Source organism: Citrus clementina, unplaced genomic scaffold (assembly GCF_000493195.1).
Source record: "Citrus clementina cultivar Clemenules unplaced genomic scaffold, Citrus_clementina_v1.0 scaffold_9, whole genome shotgun sequence".
Taxonomy (NCBI): domain Eukaryota; kingdom Viridiplantae; phylum Streptophyta; class Magnoliopsida; order Sapindales; family Rutaceae; genus Citrus; species Citrus x clementina.
Window position 1 is genome coordinate 3,690,599 of NW_006261964.1, and position 22,003 is coordinate 3,712,601.

Here is a 22,003-nt window from a genome sequence, read left to right on the forward strand (position 1 = left end):
ATTAAATTTAAATAATGATATATTTTGGATGATAAATATAACATTGATTATTATATAAAAAAGAAGTAATATATTAAATTATAATAGTATGATAGAAGGAATAAAGTAAAATTAATAAAAAAAACCCCCCCCCCCCCCCCCCCCCCCCCCCCCAACACCACACCAAAAAAAAGAAAGTGATCTATTGTGTTTTGTCTCAAATCATTTGAGGCTTTATTTCTTGGGACACTGGAGGGGAGGCTGCATTTGTGGAAATTGCCTTTATGCTTGTCTTTGTTTACTGTGAAATAATCAAAATACGATTCTCTTTTAGGGTTGGAGTTGGATGTTGGCAACACCAGTAGTATGCTGGAGAAACTAGTAGTGTGTTAAGTCATTTTGTGCCATGAACAACTCCATGCTGATATTGTACCCTAATGTCATTAGATGTTTAGAGGCCTAGATAATTATGAGTTTGAGACTTGGTAGTTCTAATACTAGCGCATGCTTGTAATCATGCTATAATTGTAATATCCAAAATTCCATAATTGGTTTAGGATTTTGTTTTGCATCTATAAGCATGACGCTTAGGCTATGCTTGAGGAATGTCTCTATTTGAAGAGAATTTCATTTCAATGGAGATCACCTCTCAGGGTATTCTATTAGTATATTCGAGTAGTAGCTATGTATTTTGTCTTTGGAAATATTATTGTGTAGCTGCTAATACTTTTTAGTTGTTACCTAACACTTAATATGCACAGAGATGATTGAAGAATTAATCAGTAGGGGACAACAGCTTGATGCGGTGCATTTTACATATGAAGTTGGCCTTGTGGACAAATTTCCCCCAGTTCCTCTGCTTAAAGCTTTTCTGAAGGATGCTAAGAAAGCTGCTGTATCTATTCTTGAGGACCCCAATAATGCTGGCCGAGCTGCGGTACATCTTTTCACTTACTCATCTTGATGCTTTATTGAATTCGCTTAATTGAGGCGATATTTGTTTGGTTTTTATGGAAATGGATGATATCCTCTTATTGAATGTCTGATTCTAGTTAACTTCTGGTCAAGTTCATGCAGATTAGGGTCATCATTTTTTGCATTTATAGTTTGGTTGAGCCTTTTTTTCTCTGTATTTCTATGTGCCAACTATATGCTACCTGCGGTGTTCAGTGCAGTGTCCAAGTTAGTGTTGAAAGCTACTGGTTTTACTTATAGCTCTCTTTGATTAGTTGTGGAAGGTGGAGGCTCAGGATGTGGGAAACTTTTGTACTTTTATCTCATAGTGAGTAGCACCTAATTTTTTTTTTTAATCTATGCTTTCAGCTAACTAGTGGCTTTTCTTTACATAATTTTGCAGCACCTTGCTGCACGCAAAGAGCAGTCAGCTCTCCGGGCCGTCATCAAGTGCATTGAAGATTACAAACTTCAAGGTGAGTTCCCTCCAGAAAACCTCAAGAAGCGTCTTGAGCAGCTAGAGAAGGCCAAGACTGAGAAAAAGAAGCCAGCTGCAGTCCCTGCCACCAAGCGTACACGTGCTAGCAATGGTGGTCCAATGCCTCCAGCCAAGGCTGGCCGTTTGACCAATGCATATGTATCATCTTTCCCAGCACCTCCTACATTTGTCAGGTCTCCCTCACACACTCAATACCCTGCTGGGGTGACAGCATATGCATCTCCACCTGCGGTGTATGGCAGCAGGAGTCCTCCCTATGCTTACTCACCAGAAGCAGCTCCTCCCCTTGCTGGATCATACCCCGGTGCTCCCATGAACTATCCTGCATACGGGGGCTATGGCAATGGTTTGGCACCAGCTTATCAGCAGGCTTACTACCGATAGACATGACTACCCTTTGAAGATGGTAACCACTGATATGATAATGACTACTAAACCTCATTTGCTTTCTAAATGGTTTGTAATTCACTAACCGTTTTAACGGTAGCAATGGCTGTGTGTTAATTATAACTGTTATCATGCTTCTTACGTTGTCTTGGTGAGAAGTATCTGTATTTTCTAGTATTGATCAAAACTTTTTAGTAGTACTAGGTGATTGTGGAAAGTAATCATGATGGAAGATAACAATGTTGAATATTAAATGCCATCAATGTTTGTAGATTAGCTGTAAAAAGAATGTCTTGCCGGTTTTATTTTTTTTTTGGTGTTCGTGTGTCTTCTTTTACCTGAAGTTTGGGTCTCGACATGGTAGCCCATTTAACAGAATTAGGTGGCTCGATATTTTCTAATTATCTGAACATTTTTTTTGAAAAGACTAATTATCTGAACATTAAATCAAAGTTCGATGGTATTTAGTTCCATCTGATCATTGATTGTCGCTGAGTTGGTTTGCGGCTCACTCTGCCAGGCTGTCTTTTTTTGGCCGGCGACTCGATGCTATTCCAGAACTTTACTACAGTGTTCAATGAATGCATGCTAACTGCTTTGGTCGAGCCATACATGAACCACGAGGATGACCTTTCGGCGGTAGAATATCTGGCACGATCCTTTTTTTTTTCCCCCTCAAGGATTGCGGACGATGGTCGTCAAAAATGTATATTTTAAGTGATTGTAGGGTTTTAGTTTTTAGTATTTTAGTACTCCCGTTGTGCACCACAACAACGATATTCGTATTCATTGTCGTGAGGGCTTGTTTGCTTCTCCACGATTCGGGAATAGGTCAGGATTGATACCAAAATTAAGAGGTCAAAATTGATATTAGAAAATATAGTATATACTTAATTTATGTGTCTGAGTATATAATAATAATAATAATAATAATATCTATCAACATATTAAAAGGATTTGGTCGAGATTGGAGGTTTCTAGAGAGGGAAGAAAAGTTTTAATTAGGCAAATCTTACACAGCTCGTTGAATTCGTTTCTACTTTTAGTAAAATATGGACGACGCTTTGGTTGCATCTTTTTTGCGAAATTGTGAGAAAAATTTTATTCCCACATACAAACAAATTGTGAATTTATTTACCCCACCTATACAATTAAGGGATTTAAGCCCGTTCTACAACGTTTTTTTTCCCCTCTTTTTTTTCAAAATTATCTTCGATGTACATTACAAATAGATACATGAGATGAAATATTGGAACCCCTCTTAAAGTCTTCTTAATACCCCTTTTAAAAATTTTAAAAAAAAAAAAAAATCAATTTTTTATATGCCCATTTAAATTTTTTTTGAATGTGTTCAGTTTACTTCATTTTTTTCCTTTCTAATGAAGGCAAAAACTACTTTGCATCGTGTGATTCGTACCCCACTCATTTGTCATTTACCAAAGTTATCGTTGGATTTCATCTGATGGCTGGAAAAGAAACACAGAGAGAAATAAGAGTAACTAGAGAAACAAGTAATGGGCCGGATCGGTTAGCTGGATTGGTAATTTTTTTTTTTTTCAATTTTCATTGGGAGGGCAGAAACCATTGCTCCGCACCTGGATTGGTAATTGAGCACAGGGAAAATAACAAAATTAACCTAAAAATTTATGAATAATTGGCTACTTTCGACAAAAATCGAAGAAACCTGCAATTTTTTATCAAGCAAATAAATTAATAACAACAACAGCGGCTAATCGAGACGACAACAACAATGGCTACTTTTGGCAACATCAGCCTCTTTAATTTGAGTTAGTTCGCTGAGTTTATGTCCAAATTCTTAAATGGATAATGAATTTATTGTTTTAGTACTAATTGTTGATGATTATAGGTTAGATCTTGTTGAGCGATTAGTTTTTTAACATTAGGCTTGAATTGGGAATGAAAATTGATAAAATGCTTATGGAAATAAGTTTGTTAAATACGTCAATACAAATGTTTGCTAAAATGCCTCAGAGAATACAATTTGTTGTTTAGCCTTAATTTTGCTATTATTTTACTTGAATGAATATCTAAGAAGGTTTTAACTAGTATTGTCGCTTGAATATAGGCAATGGTATGGTGTTATGGGTGATTACGAGCGAAAGGTTTTTGTCACGCTAACCTTATAAGTGAAAACCTTGTTTTTCTCAAACAAAACCCAGATTAAGAAGATTCAATACTTCATCATAGCTTTCAGAAGACAGTATCAAGACAATAATGCCGAGAACCATCACCTATAAACTTCATCCGTCGGAAAGATCGCAGATGATGTTACACGTACAAATTTTTCTTTTTTTTAATTTTTGATTTACAGGTGCTACGCCTTCAGCCGGTTACCCGTTTTTCAAATGTTAAATCTCAGCTGTTAGATACCTTTCTTCACAATCTAACGACTCATTCGCTATGAGACAAATGACTGGAGTACCAAACTTATGACGCAAGATAGCTGGATCCTCTAATGAAATCCAACTCCCACGTTATTATTACTTATTTATTAATTTTTAGTAAGTTAGATGTCACGTTTGAAAACTCCATTACCAAAATGAACAGTAAAAGAATATTGTCATAAAAACTTTGCGAACAAATTGTTACAATTAATAAACAAATGCCTTTGAATAAGTCTTTGAGTTTAGGACTAACGAACACTTTAGAGGGGTGCCAGTAACACACTAGCACTACTTCAGATACATAAGCCTAATTCAGAATCAATCATAACTAAAGTCCAACTCAATTTTTTTTTAAGAAATTACATTCACACAATACACAAAGAAAATTAAATCCTTAATCTTAAGAATAAGACAGAGAGGTGTTCTTATCGATTTAATTACGTGTCCAATCTAGCCACAATGTACTTCCTTCTTTCTGTGGTCATTTATATTAATTTCTTTACTTTTGCAAGCTTCCTAAAAGGTACTAAAGACTTTGTCATGGCCATCATCGGTATTTTCCGAGCAACACACATTGTCGTCTTATAGCATCTGTTAGACATTCGAGGCATTGTGTATTTCCTCTACCTCATTTTCTGATTTTTTTTTCAATAAATCTTCTAAAAATTCTTTTCACCTATCAACAAAAAGAAGTTATGTGTAAATTTTCGTTTCATTACTAACAATATAAAATTACTATAGTTATTAGAACTGAAAAAATAGATCATCGGGTTGTGTGCCTGTCGTATCAAATTTAAGTCAACTCAAACACGATCCATTTAATAATCGTGTCAAAATATTAAGACCCAAAGTCAACACGTAAAATAAACGAGTTATCCAATAACACACTTAATATTTATATGTTTAACAAAATTTACATTAAACACACACACCCAGAGACATACTTTATTGATATTATAAATTATACATATCTACTAAAGTATTACACATTTTATACTATTGAAGTTTTAATTATATATATGAAAATAGTAAAATATATCAATATTATAAAATATACATGTCTACTAACATTTTACATATTTATACTATTGAAATTTTAAATCCAAATAAATTTTATAAATAAATTACTGTATATATGTTCATCCTTAACAAAATAAAAGATTAAAATGGGACTCATGTCCAATATTTGAGTTTTGATGATAAGAACTTACAAACTAATTTAAAATAAAAAAATATAATCGTGTTATTGATTGAGTAAATATGTCAAAAACTTTAACTTTAACCCGACACTGAAAAAAATTGTATCAACCCAGACTTAATCCATTTAATAATTATATTAAATTTAACGAGTTATACCTATTTATTCGTGTCGTGTTCGTGTCGGGATCGAATCACGTCAAATTTTGTCAACTCTAGTAGTTACATTGTGCTTGCATTGCCCTCTCTCCATAAGTTTTAATTTTTATTTATTATTTATGATATGCTATATAACAATCTTCTTCAAGTCTTTATAAAGTTGGGTCTTTTGGCGGTATATCTGAAAATTAGGTTCCTGAGGTTTTTAATGAAAAGTGGGGAGGTTGTGACACACGGAAACAGATCCGGTGCTCAGCTGAGCTTGTGCTGAGCACCGGATCCTGGTCCCTGACACTAACATGCGCGCATCTTTTAAGCATATACCAAACACGATAAAAGGAAGTGCAAAAGCAAACTTGCGCACTCAACTTCGGATACTGCCCACTGAAATATCAAATCCTTCTTCGATTCTACTTGATTTCGTGACATTTGAATCACTCTGGAGTGTACACAAAGGCAGCAGTCCTCGCGAATAGTTTAGCTCGAAAGAGTTAAATCACTCTTTGCACACCAACCGTTTGTTGTTTTGCTTCTACGAAATCCAGTATTCCTATGACCCGTAACTGTTTTCCACGCAGCTTTCTAAAGTGACGCCTGCCCTGAAATGAAAATGACGATTACTTTCTTGCAGCGAAGCACTACTACTCTTAGATCACTAGTAGTGAATTCCCATTTTGTTTCTAGAGTTACTAGTTATTGCTCAAGAGCCTCGAACGATTTTATTGAGGAAAATGAAAGGCCCACTTCATCAAGAAGTTACTCCAGTAGGACTAATCTTTCGCCATTGTTAAGCAGCAAGGGACCTCATTTTGGTGGTTATAATGTTGAGCTTGTAGATGATGAAACCTGGCAAGTTTCAGCAGGGTTAGCACACGCGTGGAGAGGATTAGACGAGGACAAGGAAGCAAAATCTGATGTTAACGTGGTTGATGATGACGATGATGCTACATCTTTTGAAGGTGACTCGGATTTTGATGAGATTGATAATATGAGAATTCGTGGGGATCTTTTTTATAAACTTGATAAGGACTCCAAGGAGTTCGAGGAGTATAGTTTTGATTTTCATAGAAGGAAGTCTTCGAAGACAAAGGAGGGTAATAAAGATAGTGAAAAGAAGGAAGCTTCAAAGGCAAAGACTGATAAAAAAGAATGTCAAAAGAAAGAAGCTTTGAAGAGAAAGAGTGACGCTAAAGAAAGCAAGAGGAAGGAAAGCCCACGTCCGAATCTAGCCTCTAGAGATGATGAATTCAATAAGATCGTGATGAGTGATGACAACGTGGAGAAGAGAGTTAGAACCCCAACTTTTAATCAGCTTACGGCTCCTTACCACGAACCGTTTTGCCTGGATATCTACATATCGAAAGCCTCTGTTCGCGCCTGTATTGTTCACCGCGTTACTAGCAAGGTGGTTGTTGTGGCTCATTCGATTTCTAAAGATATGAAGTTTGACCTGGATTCAACTCGGAATGCAACTGCTTGTGCTGCAGTGGGAGGTATTCTAGCTCAGAGGGCGTTGGCTGATGACATTCATGATGTGGTTTACACACCGAGGAAAGGAGAAAAGTTGGAGGGGAAGCTTCAGATCGTGCTTCAGGCTATTATTGATAATGGTGTTAATGTCAAGGTGAAGCTTAAGCAGAGAAAACAGAAGAAGGCTAGCTATCGGCCTGCTTCTTAGTACCATTGCTGCCTGTATCGCTGTTCTATTAGGGGTTTTGTTCTAAAAGATTACATATCAAGACTTTGTGCCTGCGCTTGGCTTCTTCCTCTGCCTACAGCAAAATTACCGCCAGGAATTGCTCTATTGTGCACTAGGCTGTCTTGCTTTATGCTTTTGTTTCTGGTATTCTTAGATTTTTGCAAGATTTTGTTCTAAAATAGTACATAAGTTAATTCAATTCAGTTATTGTTAGTTCTAGTGCATAATTCAACATATGCATCAGATCCAAAAGGACATAATAAAGTGAATTATTTTATGCTTGAACATACGTGCAAGCACAAATATACTCTATTCGGCATCCCCGCGGCATTATCAGAATAACACTGAATATGCAAAACAGAACTCTCAATTCAACAACTAACACATTACAAAAGCTTCAATCATCAGCAGTAGCCAGCTGCAGTGCCAGCAGCTCCTCTTCGGGAATGGTCTTGATACGACAATCCGACCTCGGATATGCAGAACACAACAATGCATAGCCGCGGTCCACAACATCATCACTAAGCATGCCTTCACTCTGATCAACGGAGCCACTGATAAGCTTAGCGGGGCAAGTCATGCACACTCCAAGCTTACAATCGTGCGGCACGGTCAAGCCAGAGTCCAATGCCTTGGACAAAATGGTCTCATCAGGGTCCACTTCTAGCTCTGTGGACTGACCCTGATGCTCAATCACCACCTTGTAAGATCTCACAACTGTTGCTGATTTTAGTAATCTTTGTGATGCTAACCGTTTTCCGGGGTTAAAGTGGATATATGAAAGCTTGGTGGTGGTGGGTTGGTTTTGCTTTGCGAATGCGAAGGAAGGAGATGGACTGAAATGAAGAGTTGCCATTGTTTTTGTCACTCAAGAGAGAGATATCAAAGCTGAGCTTTGTTGCGAGCGTTTTAGGAGGTGTGGACGTGGTTTTTGATAAGATAAGGTTTTGCCAGTCAATTTTTTTTTTATAATTTTCTTACGTAATTATTTGGTAAAAAAAAATAAAAAATGATTGTAGCATCTCCTCTTTACAAATTATTTTCTGTCCCAGATGAATTTATTATTGAGAAAATACGCTCTTTAAAAGAATATGTGTTTATTTAATTGTAATAAATATTTTTTTCTGATTAATAAAATTAATGAGGTATTTTATTCAAATATTTTAATTACATTAATATTTTTATTAAAGTCCATTTAATCATATTATATGTATTTATGTGATCACCATATAGATTCACAGAAGATATAAATACAAGTTATCTTATGATTAAATAAATTTTGTTCGCAGTTGATAAATAAAGTTGGGCACTTTATTTAGGTATAGACTGTAATAAATTCATTGAATGATTTGTCTTAATCATGTATGAATTTATTGATATAGTACGACTACATTGAACAGGATCACATATGAGATTTAATTAACTTTGTAATAACTGTCAGACTTATTAAATCTCATAGGCATTGATTTTACTGTAATCTTAATCTTGAATTAATTATGATTTCATGATTGTAATTGTTATTCCATTTGAGTTACCAATGGGCATGACACATACTTGTAGTTTAGATTACCCGGTATCTTAGTGGGAGCATTTCTGAGTATTGGAGTTATAGATTAACAATATAGAATTTGTACAACACATCTCTTGATGGGTTTTCGGCACTTGATCATAGAATTCTCTGGCCAGAGTGTGTCAACATATTTAGTATGTTGAAAATGATGATTAGAGAAAACCAATAAGTATCAAGGAATATGATGTTATTAAATTGATTGGACAGTTGAGATATCAATTTAATTAACGATGTGGTACAAAGGATTGTGCAGTAAAAAAATCAATGTGGCTTGGGACGAATTATTATTCGAGCATACAATTATGGAAGTCAGTTCCAATCTTTTAGTGGAGTAGATTTTGAATTAAATAATTGGGCTAGTTTAATTATAGGCCTAATTATTGTAGCCACTATTGTATGTTCCCAAATGATCCCCGGGTTAGCTCATTTAATTGACTGCACCACTACTGGACTAATAAGTAAGATAACTAGCTATTTGGGTCAAAAGCATAAATATATCATTTAGTGGGAGACTCCATTTAATTAGCTTTTGTGTAAGGGGTCTTATGTTATTTTACAAGGTGGGTCTACTGTTGAAAAAGCAAAGAATGTGGTTTTTATTTTTTGATTATTTGGAGGCCTAGGGTTTTCACTAAAGGGTGATATAAAAGGCTTATTTTTCTCTAAAGAAAATTGAGCAACCACTTTATACAGATCAGAGAATAAGATTTTTCTCTATATTGTTGAGAGAAAAATTTTCTCGTGCTAGTTGTTTTGGTAGTGATAAAGGCGCCCACACGTCAAGTGCAGATCGAACCTGAGTCATAACCTGAAAGATCATTGGTGACAATTCGTGATCTAACAAGCGTGGTGGTGACGGATCGTGATCTAACAGGAATGGTGGTGGCGGATCGTGATCTAGAAGCCTAAATCACTTCAGCGGAAAAAGTCAATTCTAATTTTCAAGGTACGATTTCTAGAATACAAATTCTTATATATTATATGAGAGCGATCTTCAAAAATTTTATAAAAAAATTAAAAACCTAATTTTTCCCCGACATTTATTAGCCCTATCATCAAGTGGAAATAATAATAAACTTAATGTCTTTAAAAATTATATTACATTTTAGATAACAGAATTAAGTAATTTCTAAATGCGCTACCTTTTATTTATTTTTATTCATATCTTATTCAATGTAAAAATTAAATTACTATTTTTACGATTCTATCTCACATAAATCTTTACTAATTTTACTTGACGGAATTTTTTTTTTACTTTTTCTAAATTAAGTTTGTTTTCATATGACTTTTCCTTTTTTGGTATTTTCTACCCGTCACTGCATGGCAATTGACAATTGTGTGAATCCGCCAAAAAAATTTGGTTACATGACAGTCACTGATAATAGAGACCTCAATTCAAGTCAGGTTCAATCACTTGTCTTTTGCATCCTGTTCTTTAAATTCAATATAAATCCTCTCTCTTTATTACCCACCATTTTTGTTAATTGTTATCCGTAAGCCTCACCACCACCTTCTACACAAGTCAAGGTGATTTTTTTTTTTAATTTTAGTAGTTTTTGCGCTTCGATTTTATGTTTATTTGATTTATGACACTTAAGTACTGCCGTTTTCACTATTCAAATCAGTCTATTAATTTAAAATGAACCCATCAACGACCTTATAATATCTGTATATTTAAGATTCTCTATTGTCTCTGATTGAACAGTCATTGATTAGAATGGATTAACCGTTTGGCTGTCAGGAAAATTTAGTGACCTAATGAAAACAAGATGGAATTTTTGTCAATTTTAAAAATTAAAATGTACCCTAACTCCGTAACAGTCTAAGGGATTAACTTTAGGTGTGTGTGTATATATATATATATATTTTTTTTATAGGTGTGTGCTATATTGTACTTATGATGATGATGCTTAAATATTTTGCTTGATCGATTGCAGTAATCTGAAAACATGGCGGTTGAGAGTAGCAACATTGCAAAAGATGTTACAGAAGTAAGTTTTTGTTGACATAAATTTAATTGTTCATTGTTATGCGTAATAGTTAGCTCAGTAGGAAGTTTCAAAATTCTATGTTTGTGTACAGTTAATTGGCAATACCCCATTGGTGTATCTCAACAATATTGTCAATGGGTGTGTTGCCCGCATTGCTGCTAAGCTAGAGATGATGGAACCGTGCTCTAGTGTCAAGGACAGGTGTCGTTGTATATCCCTTGGAACATTTTTTGTCTGATTATTATATTGCTGTTTGCTTAACTGTCTGCTTTAACTGTCAAGAAGTGGGTTTTTACCATTCATTGAGCCTCTGATTTTTGGTTTTTCGAATAAGTACTGAGTGATGTTTCTTTTTTAGGAATCCTAAATTTTGTTTTCCAACATGCAGGATTGGTTATAGCATGATTTCTGATGCAGAGGCGAAAGGTCTAATAACACCAGGGGAGGTATGTTGTTTTTCCTTATTTCAAAACAGCTGGTGTGGCATTAATAATAATTTGATGGAGATAAATGAATTTGATTTCCTCTATATTTTTATGGTAATATTTTGATCTGGATTTGAATGAAAGAAAGTTGGGCGATTGTTATTTGGTGAGATTTTTTTGTATCTGCTGAATTGTTTATGGTGTTGACAATGTTTTATTGTGCCTGTTGAAGAGTGTACTCATTGAACCTACAAGTGGAAATACTGGGATTGGTTTGGCGTTCATGGCGGCAGCCAAGCAATACAGGCTTATCATTACAATGCCAGCTTCAATGAGTCTTGAAAGAAGAATCATTCTTCGAGCATTTGGAGCTGAATTAGTTCTCACTGATCCTGCTAAGGGGATGAAAGGGGCTGTTCAGAAGGCAGAGGAGATTCTGGCTAAAACCCCCAATGCTTACATGCTGCAGCAATTTGAAAACCCTGCCAATCCAAAGGTATTTCCTTAATTAATAATCAAGTGGAAGCTGTTGGTGGTTTGAAAAGTTTAAGTGATCGATGTTGTTAGTGCAGATCCATTATGAAACTACTGGACCAGAGTTATGGAAAGGGTCAGGAGGGAGAATCGATGCCCTTGTTTCCGGAATTGGTACTGGTGGCACAATAACAGGTGCAGGAAAATTTCTCAAAGAGAAGAACCCCAACATAAAGGTAAGATGATGATTTATTTCAAATATCAATTTAAAAGTGAATGTACATATGCGAGTTTTGGAAAAATGAAATTTTATTTCTCTTCTGCTTTGAATTATTGCTCCTTTCTTAGAGTGGCGTCTGATTATTTTTCCCTTTCCTGAATAGCTCTATGGTATAGAGCCAACTGAAAGTCCTGTTCTATCTGGAGGAAAACCTGGTGAGTTATTTTTAATAACTAAGACTCCTTGGATGATCTTTTCTCTTTGCATATTCCAGTTTCTGCACTCTGCATCGTTTTATGAAATCAGTAACTGGGATGCACAAGTATTGGTCACACAGTTTGGCATTGAACGATCATATGAATAAAGGAGAGGAACCCTTGTAGTAGGTGTAGTAGTAAAAGCTAGCAACACAGTTCAAACTTTACAGAGAAAGACTCTTTTTTAAAATTTCGAAACTGAATTCTGCAGCATGTCTGTTGTCCTAGCTATGCTTATGGACCAAGACCTTTTCTATGGTGCTCTGGCCAACTTATATTGGAAAAGATCATATCATATTGTTTGTGCTTATTGAAGGATATTATCAGTTCTTTCAGTGTGCATGTGTTCATTAAGAACCATAAAAACGCAACCGTTTCTTATTTCTTCTGAAACAAATAGTTTGGTTTTTTCTGTTAATATTTCAAAAACATTTTTAAAAAAGTTTTTGTTGTTGTAATGTGATTGTCTTTGATATAATCTCCTTGTACATGCATCATAGTTTCTTAACATATAACATTAAGTCTGATGCCACAGTGTGTAATGATCTTGGATCCTCCGATTATTTTGTTGGCAACTTAGTTTATTTAGAGTCCATGCTTGCTTATTTGGGCTGGTAGATGTATATTTTACTCGACACATGAAACCTGATATACCTCTTTGCCATATGTACGTCTATGCAGACTTGTGTGATACAGTAATTTCTTCAGTATTGGATGTGACTAACCTCAAGCATATTCTCTGTCTTAATGTGAAGGCCCTCATAAGATCCAAGGAATAGGTGCTGGTTTTGTCCCTGGTGTTTTGGAAGTCAATATCATTGATGAAGTTGTTCAAGTAAAGTCCACAAATCTTTCTCCAGATGCATTAAATCGTGCAATTTCGTTTGTCCACTTGTTTTTTTTTTTTTGAGTCCTCCAAAAATTTGGTAGTCCTTTAGAAATTTGATATCGAGTTTGTTAAACACTATACAACCGGTGTAAAGGGTTAACAATTTTTCCTAACATTATCCCTTAAATTGGTGTTACTAGACAAGGTAAGGTAATCTTGCATGATTCTAACTTCTCCTCAGCAAGTGACTACCAACTCTATCCAAATTAGAGGCATATTGACTAAGCCAAAATTGAAATACATAAGAGATTTTAATAGAAACAGAAATTTTGAGTCTCAAAATGTTCGGAGATTGAAGTGTAGCAAGCATATCTGTATGTGTAACACATGATTATATGTTGCATAGAGAAGTGTTAACTTCTTCCAGTGACCATGTGTATTAGTCATGTTTCTTCTAATATTAGTACAGTTTCCCTGATGTCTGGTGCAAGTTGTCTCTGTATCACCTCTGATAACCGCAACTGTTATCTAGTTACTAAATTTCACTTTCATGTAATCTTCCAGGTATCGAGTGATGAAGCAATTGAGACTGCAAAACTTCTTGCGCTGAAAGAAGGCTTGTTTGTAAGTTTGTAGTTTTTCTGAAAATATCTAATTGTGGATTTAAAGCTGGTATTTGTGGTCATCTAATGGAATCTCATTCTTGTTTATTGTCACTGCAAAGAGCTTTTTCCCCATTTATCCTTTAATTGCAAGAGCATCTATTGCAGGTGGGAATATCATCTGGTGGAGCTGCGGCTGCTGCAATTAAGATTGCAAAGAGACCAGAGAATGCTGGGAAACTCATTGTCGTATGTTCACAATTTGCATGCATTACATCTGATTCATGGCTCATAGCAATAACTTGCATGTCCTTTTCATTCATCTTTTGATTTCTGCATTTCTCACTCTCTCTTTTCTCATTTAAGATTTCAGTCTTGATTGGATCTACCTACTCAAAAGTTCTGTACGCTTAACTTATGCAGGTTATTTTCCCTAGCTTTGGAGAGAGGTACCTCTCTTCCGTGCTGTTTGAATCAGTGAGGAAAGAGGCGGAAAGCATGACTTTCGAGGCCTGAGCTGTCGCTGAATTTGATTAGTTTTTTAGAAAATTGCTTGCTTTTTTTTTTTTTTTTTGAGAACATTGTTAGAAAACACAAATGTGCGTCACAGCTGCGCATTGTGCTTTGGTTCGCTAATGCTTCTGCTACTGCTAATAATGTCATAAGATGAATTCCCCCTCTTCTATTGTTTTTTGGAATTCCAGAACGCACAAAGACATTGCTTCCCACTCCAACCAGTCCATTTATGGATGTGGATTCATATTGACCATCTTGTAACTTCACCTAATAAATACTAATATTTTGTATTTTATATATTTATTTGAATTATGTAAAGCAAATGCTGCTGTTATGTTAGGCCTGCCTTAAAACTTATCCAAATCCCCTTTCCAGCAAAGGTGAGACTTGAGCGTCAGAACTTAGAAATAGAAGTAGTTTCTTTCTCTTATGCATCACTCAAATCGTTATGTGATAATTTAATTATGAGTGATGATACAATCATAAATTTTTGTACAAATTAACGCTGTATTAATTCATTGGTTGAATGAAAATATAAAATAATAAAAATAAATCATGTGGACCAAGTGATATTTAATTCAACTAATTTTATAATACCATATCAGCTTATACAAAATAAATTTATATAAAAATTTATGGTTATATCATTACTCTTTAATTATTATGCCGGAGGGTTCAGTGCGCGGTTCAATTGTATCAAGAGTTAGTTTGTACAGGAGGACATGTATAAAAATATTAAAAGAATTTTTTTTTTGAAAAGCCTTGTGGTTGTGGCCTTGTGGGTGGCCAAAACGTCGCCGTTTCTCGAGCTTTTTTATGTTTTTAATTTCTTCAACCTGCCTTGCTTATAATAATTATATCGCTCTCTCCACTGGAGTCTACATGTCGACTTTAATTAATTTCTGATCTCCTGGAGGGGCGAACTGGCCTTTAAAATTCGAAGGGCTAGGGTTTTCGATAACTTATTAGATTCGCTCTGCGGTTTCCGTGTCACAAATCACAACGGGTACGCGTTCGCTTTTTCTCTTCTTCTAAAATCAATTGAAGTAAACACAAGCAAAGTAGAAGTTAACAATTTCATCTATTCTTTAAGAATTGTGAACGTTTTGTTTCTTGAACAAGTTGGCTATATTCAAAATGTTCCATCACTGAGCTTGTCATCTCCATCAATTTGATTTTTCTATTTTATATTTATGAACTTATTGTTGCATTTAGTTCCTTGCTCTCAATATTACATCTCCACATTGCGTGTGGTATCTGCTGCCAGTATATATGTCATATATTATTTGGGCGATGAGGTTGTTTAGGGTTTGTTTCTGAAGCTGTTGAATAAAAGTGGGAGTTTACCAATTGCTTTAGCTGTTCTGTTGCCGCTTTCATAATTAAGCAAAAGCACAAGAGCTGCAAACACAACTTTACCATCCGGTTGTTTCAGGTGTACTCACGCTTAAAGAATCCAACCCAGTTTTTAAACTATTCAGGGATCCTATATAAAATTGATCAGCATACGAACCTAGTATAATATTCTCGTGCGTGTGCATGTGTGTTTGGTGATGGGCAACAGAGAAGAAGAACTTCACGCAGCGGCAAGGTCTGGTGACCTGAAAGCAGTCCAGTCAATACTCATCTCTAACCCTTTGTCTGTCAACTCGAGAGATAAGCATTCGAGAACTCCTCTACATCTAGCTGCATGGTCTGGGCAGACTGAGGTGGTCAGTTATCTCTGCAAGAATAAGGCAGATGTTGGTGCTGCTGCAATGGATGACATGAGTGCAATTCACTTTGCGTCCCAGAAGGGCCATCTAGAAGTTGTCCGGACTCTAGTTTCTTCTGGTGTCTCCATCAAGGCTTGCACTCGCAAGGGCCTGAATCCACTGCATTATGCCGTTCAGGGGTCTCATCTGGAGCTTGTGAAGTACTTGTTAAGGAAAGGTGCCAGTCTTACTGCCAAAACAAAAGCAGGAAAGACCCCTCTTGATCTTGCACGCAATGAAGAAATTCGCTCATTTTTGGAAGAATGGGAACAATCTTCTAAGAAACCAAATTTGAATGGTAAAGAGAAAGCTGGGGAATCTGAGACCAAACTAGGGGACTCTGGTGTTGAAGTTTCAGCTTCCAGTCCTGACGGAAAGCGAGATGAAAACCTAAAGAGGAAGGGGGATGAAGATGATATTAAGGAAGAAGCCTCGTCAGAACCGAAAAAGGCAAAATTAGTACTTAAGCATCTTGTAAGTGAGGATGACACACAAGATGATGAAGAGACCTCGTAATACTGCAAAGTGGCTTGAGAATGAATTGAGTTTGGTCAGCCTCGCAAACTACCATATTAGTAAGTAGTAGTTGCATACTGGAGCTCATCTTCCCTTGTAGCTTAGGATTATGTAGAACAGGAATAATCTGATTGATGTAACTTTTATCAGAAGATTTTGGGGAATTTAACATTTGAACTTCTGCTGAAATTATGGGTGTAAGCAAATTTATGTATCCGTGTTTGAATTTAACAGCATCTACCCACAACCCTCGCTTTTCGTATGGATATCATAACCTCCTTTGCTGAAAATACCATCCTAACTGCTATATATAGAGATCACATCGCTTTTGCTTGTGTATCTGTTCCTTTGAATTCCTCCTTTGCTTATCATCGTCATCGTTTATATGCATGGATTGATAATAGCAGCCTTGTTTGAGCATTTCTCTTCAGATTTTATCTAACATCCGATTAAGATATTTGAAGATATCATTGCTCAAGTCTAAGGCATCTCCAGTGCACTTGTTTCGTCCTGGTCTTCCTTCAATAATACCACAATAGTTTGACAGACTGATAATGTAAGACTTAGATCTTGATATTTATTATGGAACTTATGATGTCATCTGTTATGGTATTGTAAACTTCTGTTCAGTGGAATGAAATTTTAACCATATTTTTTTAAATGCGATAATTAGAACTAGAAATAATTTTTTTCTTTTTTCATTTGTATCACACCAGTTTTATATTTTAATCTTTACCTATAATACTTGTTAAGTAATTTTAACTCAATATATCATTATATATTCGACATATTCAATCATTAATTAGTCACTGTTGAACTACCGGATGAATAAACAAAGAGACTGGCAAATTACGTCTGTTATTCAGAGAGAAGAAAGTGGAGAAAAAAAAAGAAAAAGAAAAAGAAAAAGCTAAGAGAACACTGGTAAAAGGCAAACTAACTCCCAATCCCAATTAATAATTAAAGTAAGAGACGGAAATCATGTACTGAGATCTAACATCAATGCATCATAACTGACGTCTGAAGGTTGGAGCATTGGAGGGAATTCCTAGAATTGGGGTTATATCTGTTATTAATAAAAATGTCAGGGTCACTGATGAAAATATCTCAAAAAAAATTTGCGACTTTTATTTAGCGGAATTTTATAAATATCTGGAAAGTGAAGCCATTATTATTAAGTCATTAACCTCATTGTAGACCTTTCTAGGTTTAAATTGCTGGACTTAAACGTCACCGTTTATCTTGGTTTTTCCGGTTTGCTCTCTCCGTCTCTCTTCAAGTCCTGAGACCTGAGTTTCTGCTCCCTCTTGTCTAGGGTTAGGACCTAGGGAGGGTTCACGCACTTAAATTAGATTCAAGAATCAGGTATGCCTTTTTAAGCTTCACTCACTCTTGTTTTTCTCTTACTCACGAATACGATATTGCTTGGCTCTCTAAATCTTGTTGTGTTTAAGATATAAGAAGTTAAGTGATATGTAATGTCGATGATCCCTTCACTATCATGCTGTCTCCATCGATTTCTGTTGATATAATTTGTAAGTAGTTATTGAATACTTGAAATTCTTTCTGTTGTTCATTGTAGGCCCATTTTTCATTTATGCTTTTTCTCTTTTTGGGCATTTTTTAAACAGATGTTTTGGGTAAGAGATGTTTTACGTTGTGCAAATTTTAATCGCATTAGTTTGACATATCTGACACTTGAAACCATTGAGACAGTCTAAACTATCTTGTGTGTATCCAAGCATAAGGTAACAACTTGATTGATGGATACGACTTGGTTATAGTTTAAAAGGGTTTGAAGCAGTCAAATTCTGCTTGGACCTTTGTTTCAGCATGGGCATCGTAAAATTCGAGCGTTTTGCTTGTATATTGGATTCCTTGACAAATAAGTGTCGTATGTACATATTTTTGCTTACCGTGTCTTTTCGATACATCTAACGTGTTTGGGCAATGATCCTAAATCTTGGCACCTTCTGTTTCTGCTTTAAAGAAATTTTATTTTCTGATATGAAGGAATATTGTTTTGATTGCTCTTGTTACTTCCTAGAAAGTTACATTTACATCTAATCAATGAGTTGTTTGCTGTTTGCTGGAAATGGAACCTATGTCTGCCAATGCTTCCAACTTTTTAGCCCTCTGTTTTTTATTCATATAAGGTGGAGATGTAATTTTGTAAGTGGTCACTTTCTTCAAAATCTTCTTTTTTTCTTGCAGAATCATGGCTGGCAGAGCTGAAACTGAGCGCAGGGAACCGGTAAATGAACAAATAGTGGCAAATATGTACACATCTATGAGATCTGAACTAAATCAAATCTACTCGAAAATTACCGAACTGGAGATGGAGGCAAGTGAGCACTCATTGGTTATTAATGCTATTAAGCCACTTGACCCTTCTAGAAAGTGCTACCGGATGATTGGAGGTGTGCTGGTGGAGAGAACAATCAGTGAAGTCCTTCCTGCTGTGCAACGCAATAAAGAGGGGATAGAGGAGGTAATTGCAAGGCTCAACGAGGCCTTGGCAGCGAAGAAGAAAGAAATTTCCGACTTTGAAGCTAAATATAAAATTAGGATTCGAAAGCCTGAAAGTGAGTCCAAGGATGATGGTAACCGGAAGGAAGGTTCGGCTCAAGGAGTCCTTGTTGGCCCTGCTGGTTCAAGTGAGTGATAGGTGTTGTATTTTAATTCCACCGTGATTTCTTGAACTTGCTGGATGGAAGTATTTTGGATATTTATTACACCTGCTGTTAGAGAACTGGGCCTGCTAATGGAGTGTAACAGATATTGCTGAATGATAATTTGTGCTTGATATTTCTGAATGTGTTTGTTTCAAAGTATGGATTTTTGTGACAAGTCCTGCAAGTAAGAAAACTAGGATCTGAGGGATGCATGCCTAGGCTGGATGCAGTAATATGGATTTATCAGATTACTTGCTTAGGTATTTGTCTTGATATAGTAAAAATTTCCCAGAATCAAGTGTTTCTATTGTCCCTGTGCGCGAATGTTGCGTTGTGAAGGCTCCTAGACCTTTGGCAGAACGGGTTCTTTACTGATCACTGCACGTTGCATCATCAGGTGTAGGTTGCATCATCAGTTTTAATTCTGGGTAGGGCTATTTTCATTCTAACGTGTACTTTGAACACAATTATTTTGAGAAAATTCTGTATTACTAAAATAACCCGCATTGAATTTACTATTGAGAATATTAATATAATTTAAGAAAAATACTATTACTGGGGATGAACAAATCTCAACAGGATAAATGAATTTCAGTATTTCACATACACCAATCGCATGATGATAGGACATCGAAGGAAAACTAAAGATAGAGAGAAAGAATAAAGAAAGATGAAATCTGGGAAGAAAATTCATAGAAAAGTAAGAAAAAAAATTATGAAACAAGAGGTACAAATTAAATATAAAACTACTTATTATATTTGGTACGGCATGCAACATTTTAATTCCCAAACCTGCTCAATATTTGAAGGAATAGATATCTATATAGCTAGGGCTCAGGATCAAATCCCAATTGAAACGCTTTCCAATCAGATCTTGAATCTTGATAACAGGCTTGCCCGCTTGGGAATCGTTAGTTAATGTAATGTGACTTGAGAAACATAACTATTTTATGAGTGTAAGTAAAGAGAAAATGAATTTTTTTTTTAATTTATTGAGAGTGTGTAAAATAAAATAAAATAAAATAAAATAAGTATTCAAGAGTGAATTATAGAGTCCAAATTGCCCTGTATTTTAATTCTTCATTTGCTGAAAGTAGCAATGATGCATCCCGTATCCTCGTCAAATAATGCTTTGTTCTTCACATTCGAAGATAAAATTTTTGTCAGTGACTTGAAGGAAGCCATCCATGTAACTTTATACTCCAATGTCGTCTTTAATAAATTAGAGATCGTTTATGCATTTTAATTTTTTTAAAAAATTAAAAATAAATTAGAGAGCAGAAAGTCTACTATAATTTTAACTACAAATCACTGTTAGTATTTAATTTATTAAATCTGTGGATAAAATAATGTCCAGATTTCATGTAAACTGTGTAGAAAACAGTAGACAAGAAAATTAATTGAAAAACGAAAAAAGAAAAGAAAAGAAAAACCACGTTTAAATCACATTGCTTGATCATTTATTTTTGCTCAGCGAAAGAAATCTTGAACACCTCTACCAGCAAAAGCCCTATCAGACAATTCGGCCAAAACGAAATTGACAGTGAGCAAAACGACACTGGACCCAGCAATCACTCCAAGCACGACACCTGTCGTCCCCAAAACCTTACCGAACGCCGGCCACTCGATCTCTCTAATCTCCTCCCCGACCCCACTCAATAAGTCTCCTGCTTTTTCCTCTTTCTTCTCCTTCAAAACCTTCTTTATTTCCGAACCCAGCTCGCTCAACTCGGCACTCGACTCTGTGGCAGGATTCGCCGGTTCGGACTCCGGTTCGTTAACTGTTTCGGATTTTTCGGCGCTTTCTTGGCTTCGTTCGACGGCTTTGACTAAAACGGATCGGTTTTTTCCGAGAGCAGTCGCGCTTGTGAGTCTGAGGCGGCGTAAAGAAATGTAGTGACTTACAGGTGGCGGCTTTGATTGTACGTACGCTTTCGGGAGAACGGGTGTCACCGGTAAATGCAGGGACAGCGAGAGCGCCATTTTCTGAGTTTTGCGTATGGGAACGATCGAAGAGCTCAGGTTTGGATAAATTTTTTTTAGGATGAGTTTGTTTGTGTGCGCTGTTGGGGCCAGTAAATGGGCTGGGTTCGTGCTTAACTGCATTGTGGTGATTGATTGGGCCGGGACCAGATAAATAATTGGACATTCTTGCTTGTTGCCCAGACGAAAGGAACAAAAATGCAAATACACTTTGTTACATTTCTTGTGAAGAACATCCAAACTTCTAGGGTTTACGGGTAGATTCGTACAAATCTTTTTTAGCCCAGACCATCGAATTTAATGCCGTTCATTCTTCTGTAGGTATATCTTATGTACCCTACTATTCTTAAAGGAACAAAATCCTCTTATGATTTGAGCTTTATTGAACTTTTAATAATTTTTTGCCACGTGTCTTTTAGTGGTAGTATATAGGTAAAATTTAACTTCTTTATTTTTTTATTTATTAACAATCAATCAGTGATTGAATTATTTGCTCAGAATATGATCAGATCAGGAAAGAATCCTGATCCATCCATAAAACCAAGTTAATAACATCATGGCACGTGGGTATTTATTTTAAAAAAGAACCAAGTAGGTTGATAGTTATTTTAAAACAAAAGACATATCGTATATGTCCACTGATTGATTATATTATCTTATATATAAAAAGATTTTCTCTTTTCCACTTATTGACATATCTTTCAAAATTACGACTCTACTTATTTTAAAATTTATATCAAACATAAACATTAGAGGACAAGAAAAATTAGTTAATTATTAGCATTAATTTCAGAACTTCGGTGGTTTCTTTCTGTAGTTGCTCAAATTTACATTTTATGGTAGATGTGGAAGTGGACCGGCTTTGAATATGAAATAATATGTCTTTGGCATCGTAATATTCAATATTATACA

At 35.6% G+C, this 22,003-nt stretch overlaps 7 protein-coding genes across 9 annotated transcripts in view; 5 read left to right on the forward strand and 2 right to left on the reverse strand.

Annotated features, from left to right (window-relative positions):
• Positions 1-2,130, forward strand: part of LOC18032434 (FRIGIDA-like protein 4a) — a 3,660-nt gene extending 1,530 nt beyond the window's left edge. Inside the window, exons 2-3 of the mRNA XM_006419873.2 lie at positions 741-916; positions 1,337-2,130. Coding sequence (XP_006419936.2) covers positions 741-916; positions 1,337-1,816 — 656 coding nt within the window. The 3' untranslated portion in view covers positions 1,817-2,130. The remainder of the gene's footprint in view (positions 1-740; positions 917-1,336) is intronic.
• Positions 2,131-5,761: 3,631 nt separating this feature from the next.
• LOC18033570 lies at positions 5,762-7,430 on the forward strand. Its single transcript, XM_006419874.2, has one exon. The coding sequence runs from the start codon at positions 6,185-6,187 to the stop codon at positions 7,256-7,258; it is 1,074 nt and encodes a 357-aa protein (XP_006419937.1). The 5' UTR covers positions 5,762-6,184; the 3' UTR covers positions 7,259-7,430.
• Positions 7,431-7,567: 137 nt separating this feature from the next.
• On the reverse strand, positions 7,568-8,196 carry LOC18033147 (ferredoxin). Its single transcript, XM_006419875.2, has one exon. The coding sequence runs from the start codon at positions 8,133-8,135 to the stop codon at positions 7,677-7,679; it is 459 nt and encodes a 152-aa protein (XP_006419938.1). The 5' UTR covers positions 8,136-8,196; the 3' UTR covers positions 7,568-7,676.
• A 1,980-nt stretch (positions 8,197-10,176) lies between these two features.
• Positions 10,177-14,504, forward strand: LOC18031732 (cysteine synthase). 3 transcript variants are annotated; one of them, XM_006419877.2, is made up of 11 exons: positions 10,177-10,376; positions 10,787-10,840; positions 10,932-11,041; positions 11,229-11,286; positions 11,498-11,761; positions 11,838-11,975; positions 12,123-12,174; positions 12,972-13,051; positions 13,610-13,669; positions 13,816-13,896; positions 14,071-14,504. In XM_006419877.2, the coding sequence occupies exons 2-11, from the start codon at positions 10,799-10,801 to the stop codon at positions 14,161-14,163; spliced, it is 978 nt and encodes a 325-aa protein (XP_006419940.1). In that variant the 5' UTR covers positions 10,177-10,376; positions 10,787-10,798; the 3' UTR covers positions 14,164-14,504. The 3 variants fall into 3 exon arrangements, with proteins under 3 accessions (XP_006419940.1, XP_024037194.1, XP_024037195.1); XM_024181426.1 differs by lacking the exon at positions 10,177-10,376 and adding an exon at positions 10,672-10,689; XM_024181427.1 differs by lacking the exons at positions 10,177-10,376; positions 10,932-11,041.
• A 525-nt stretch (positions 14,505-15,029) lies between these two features.
• LOC18032509 (putative ankyrin repeat protein RF_0381) lies at positions 15,030-16,997 on the forward strand. The gene is made up of 2 exons (XM_006419878.2): positions 15,030-15,169; positions 15,599-16,997. The coding sequence occupies exon 2, from the start codon at positions 15,717-15,719 to the stop codon at positions 16,431-16,433; it is 717 nt and encodes a 238-aa protein (XP_006419941.1). The 5' UTR covers positions 15,030-15,169; positions 15,599-15,716; the 3' UTR covers positions 16,434-16,997.
• A 620-nt stretch (positions 16,998-17,617) lies between these two features.
• Positions 17,618-19,402, forward strand: LOC18032841 (probable prefoldin subunit 2). Its single transcript, XM_006419879.2, has 2 exons — positions 17,618-17,798; positions 18,648-19,402. The coding sequence occupies exon 2, from the start codon at positions 18,652-18,654 to the stop codon at positions 19,096-19,098; it is 447 nt and encodes a 148-aa protein (XP_006419942.1). The 5' UTR covers positions 17,618-17,798; positions 18,648-18,651; the 3' UTR covers positions 19,099-19,402.
• A 1,048-nt stretch (positions 19,403-20,450) lies between these two features.
• On the reverse strand, positions 20,451-21,419 carry LOC18033088 (preprotein translocase subunit SECE1). The gene has a single exon (XM_006419880.2). It carries the CDS (start codon positions 21,212-21,214, stop codon positions 20,579-20,581), a length of 636 nt encoding a protein of 211 aa, XP_006419943.2. The 5' UTR covers positions 21,215-21,419; the 3' UTR covers positions 20,451-20,578.
• Positions 21,420-22,003: the final 584 nt, after the last annotated feature.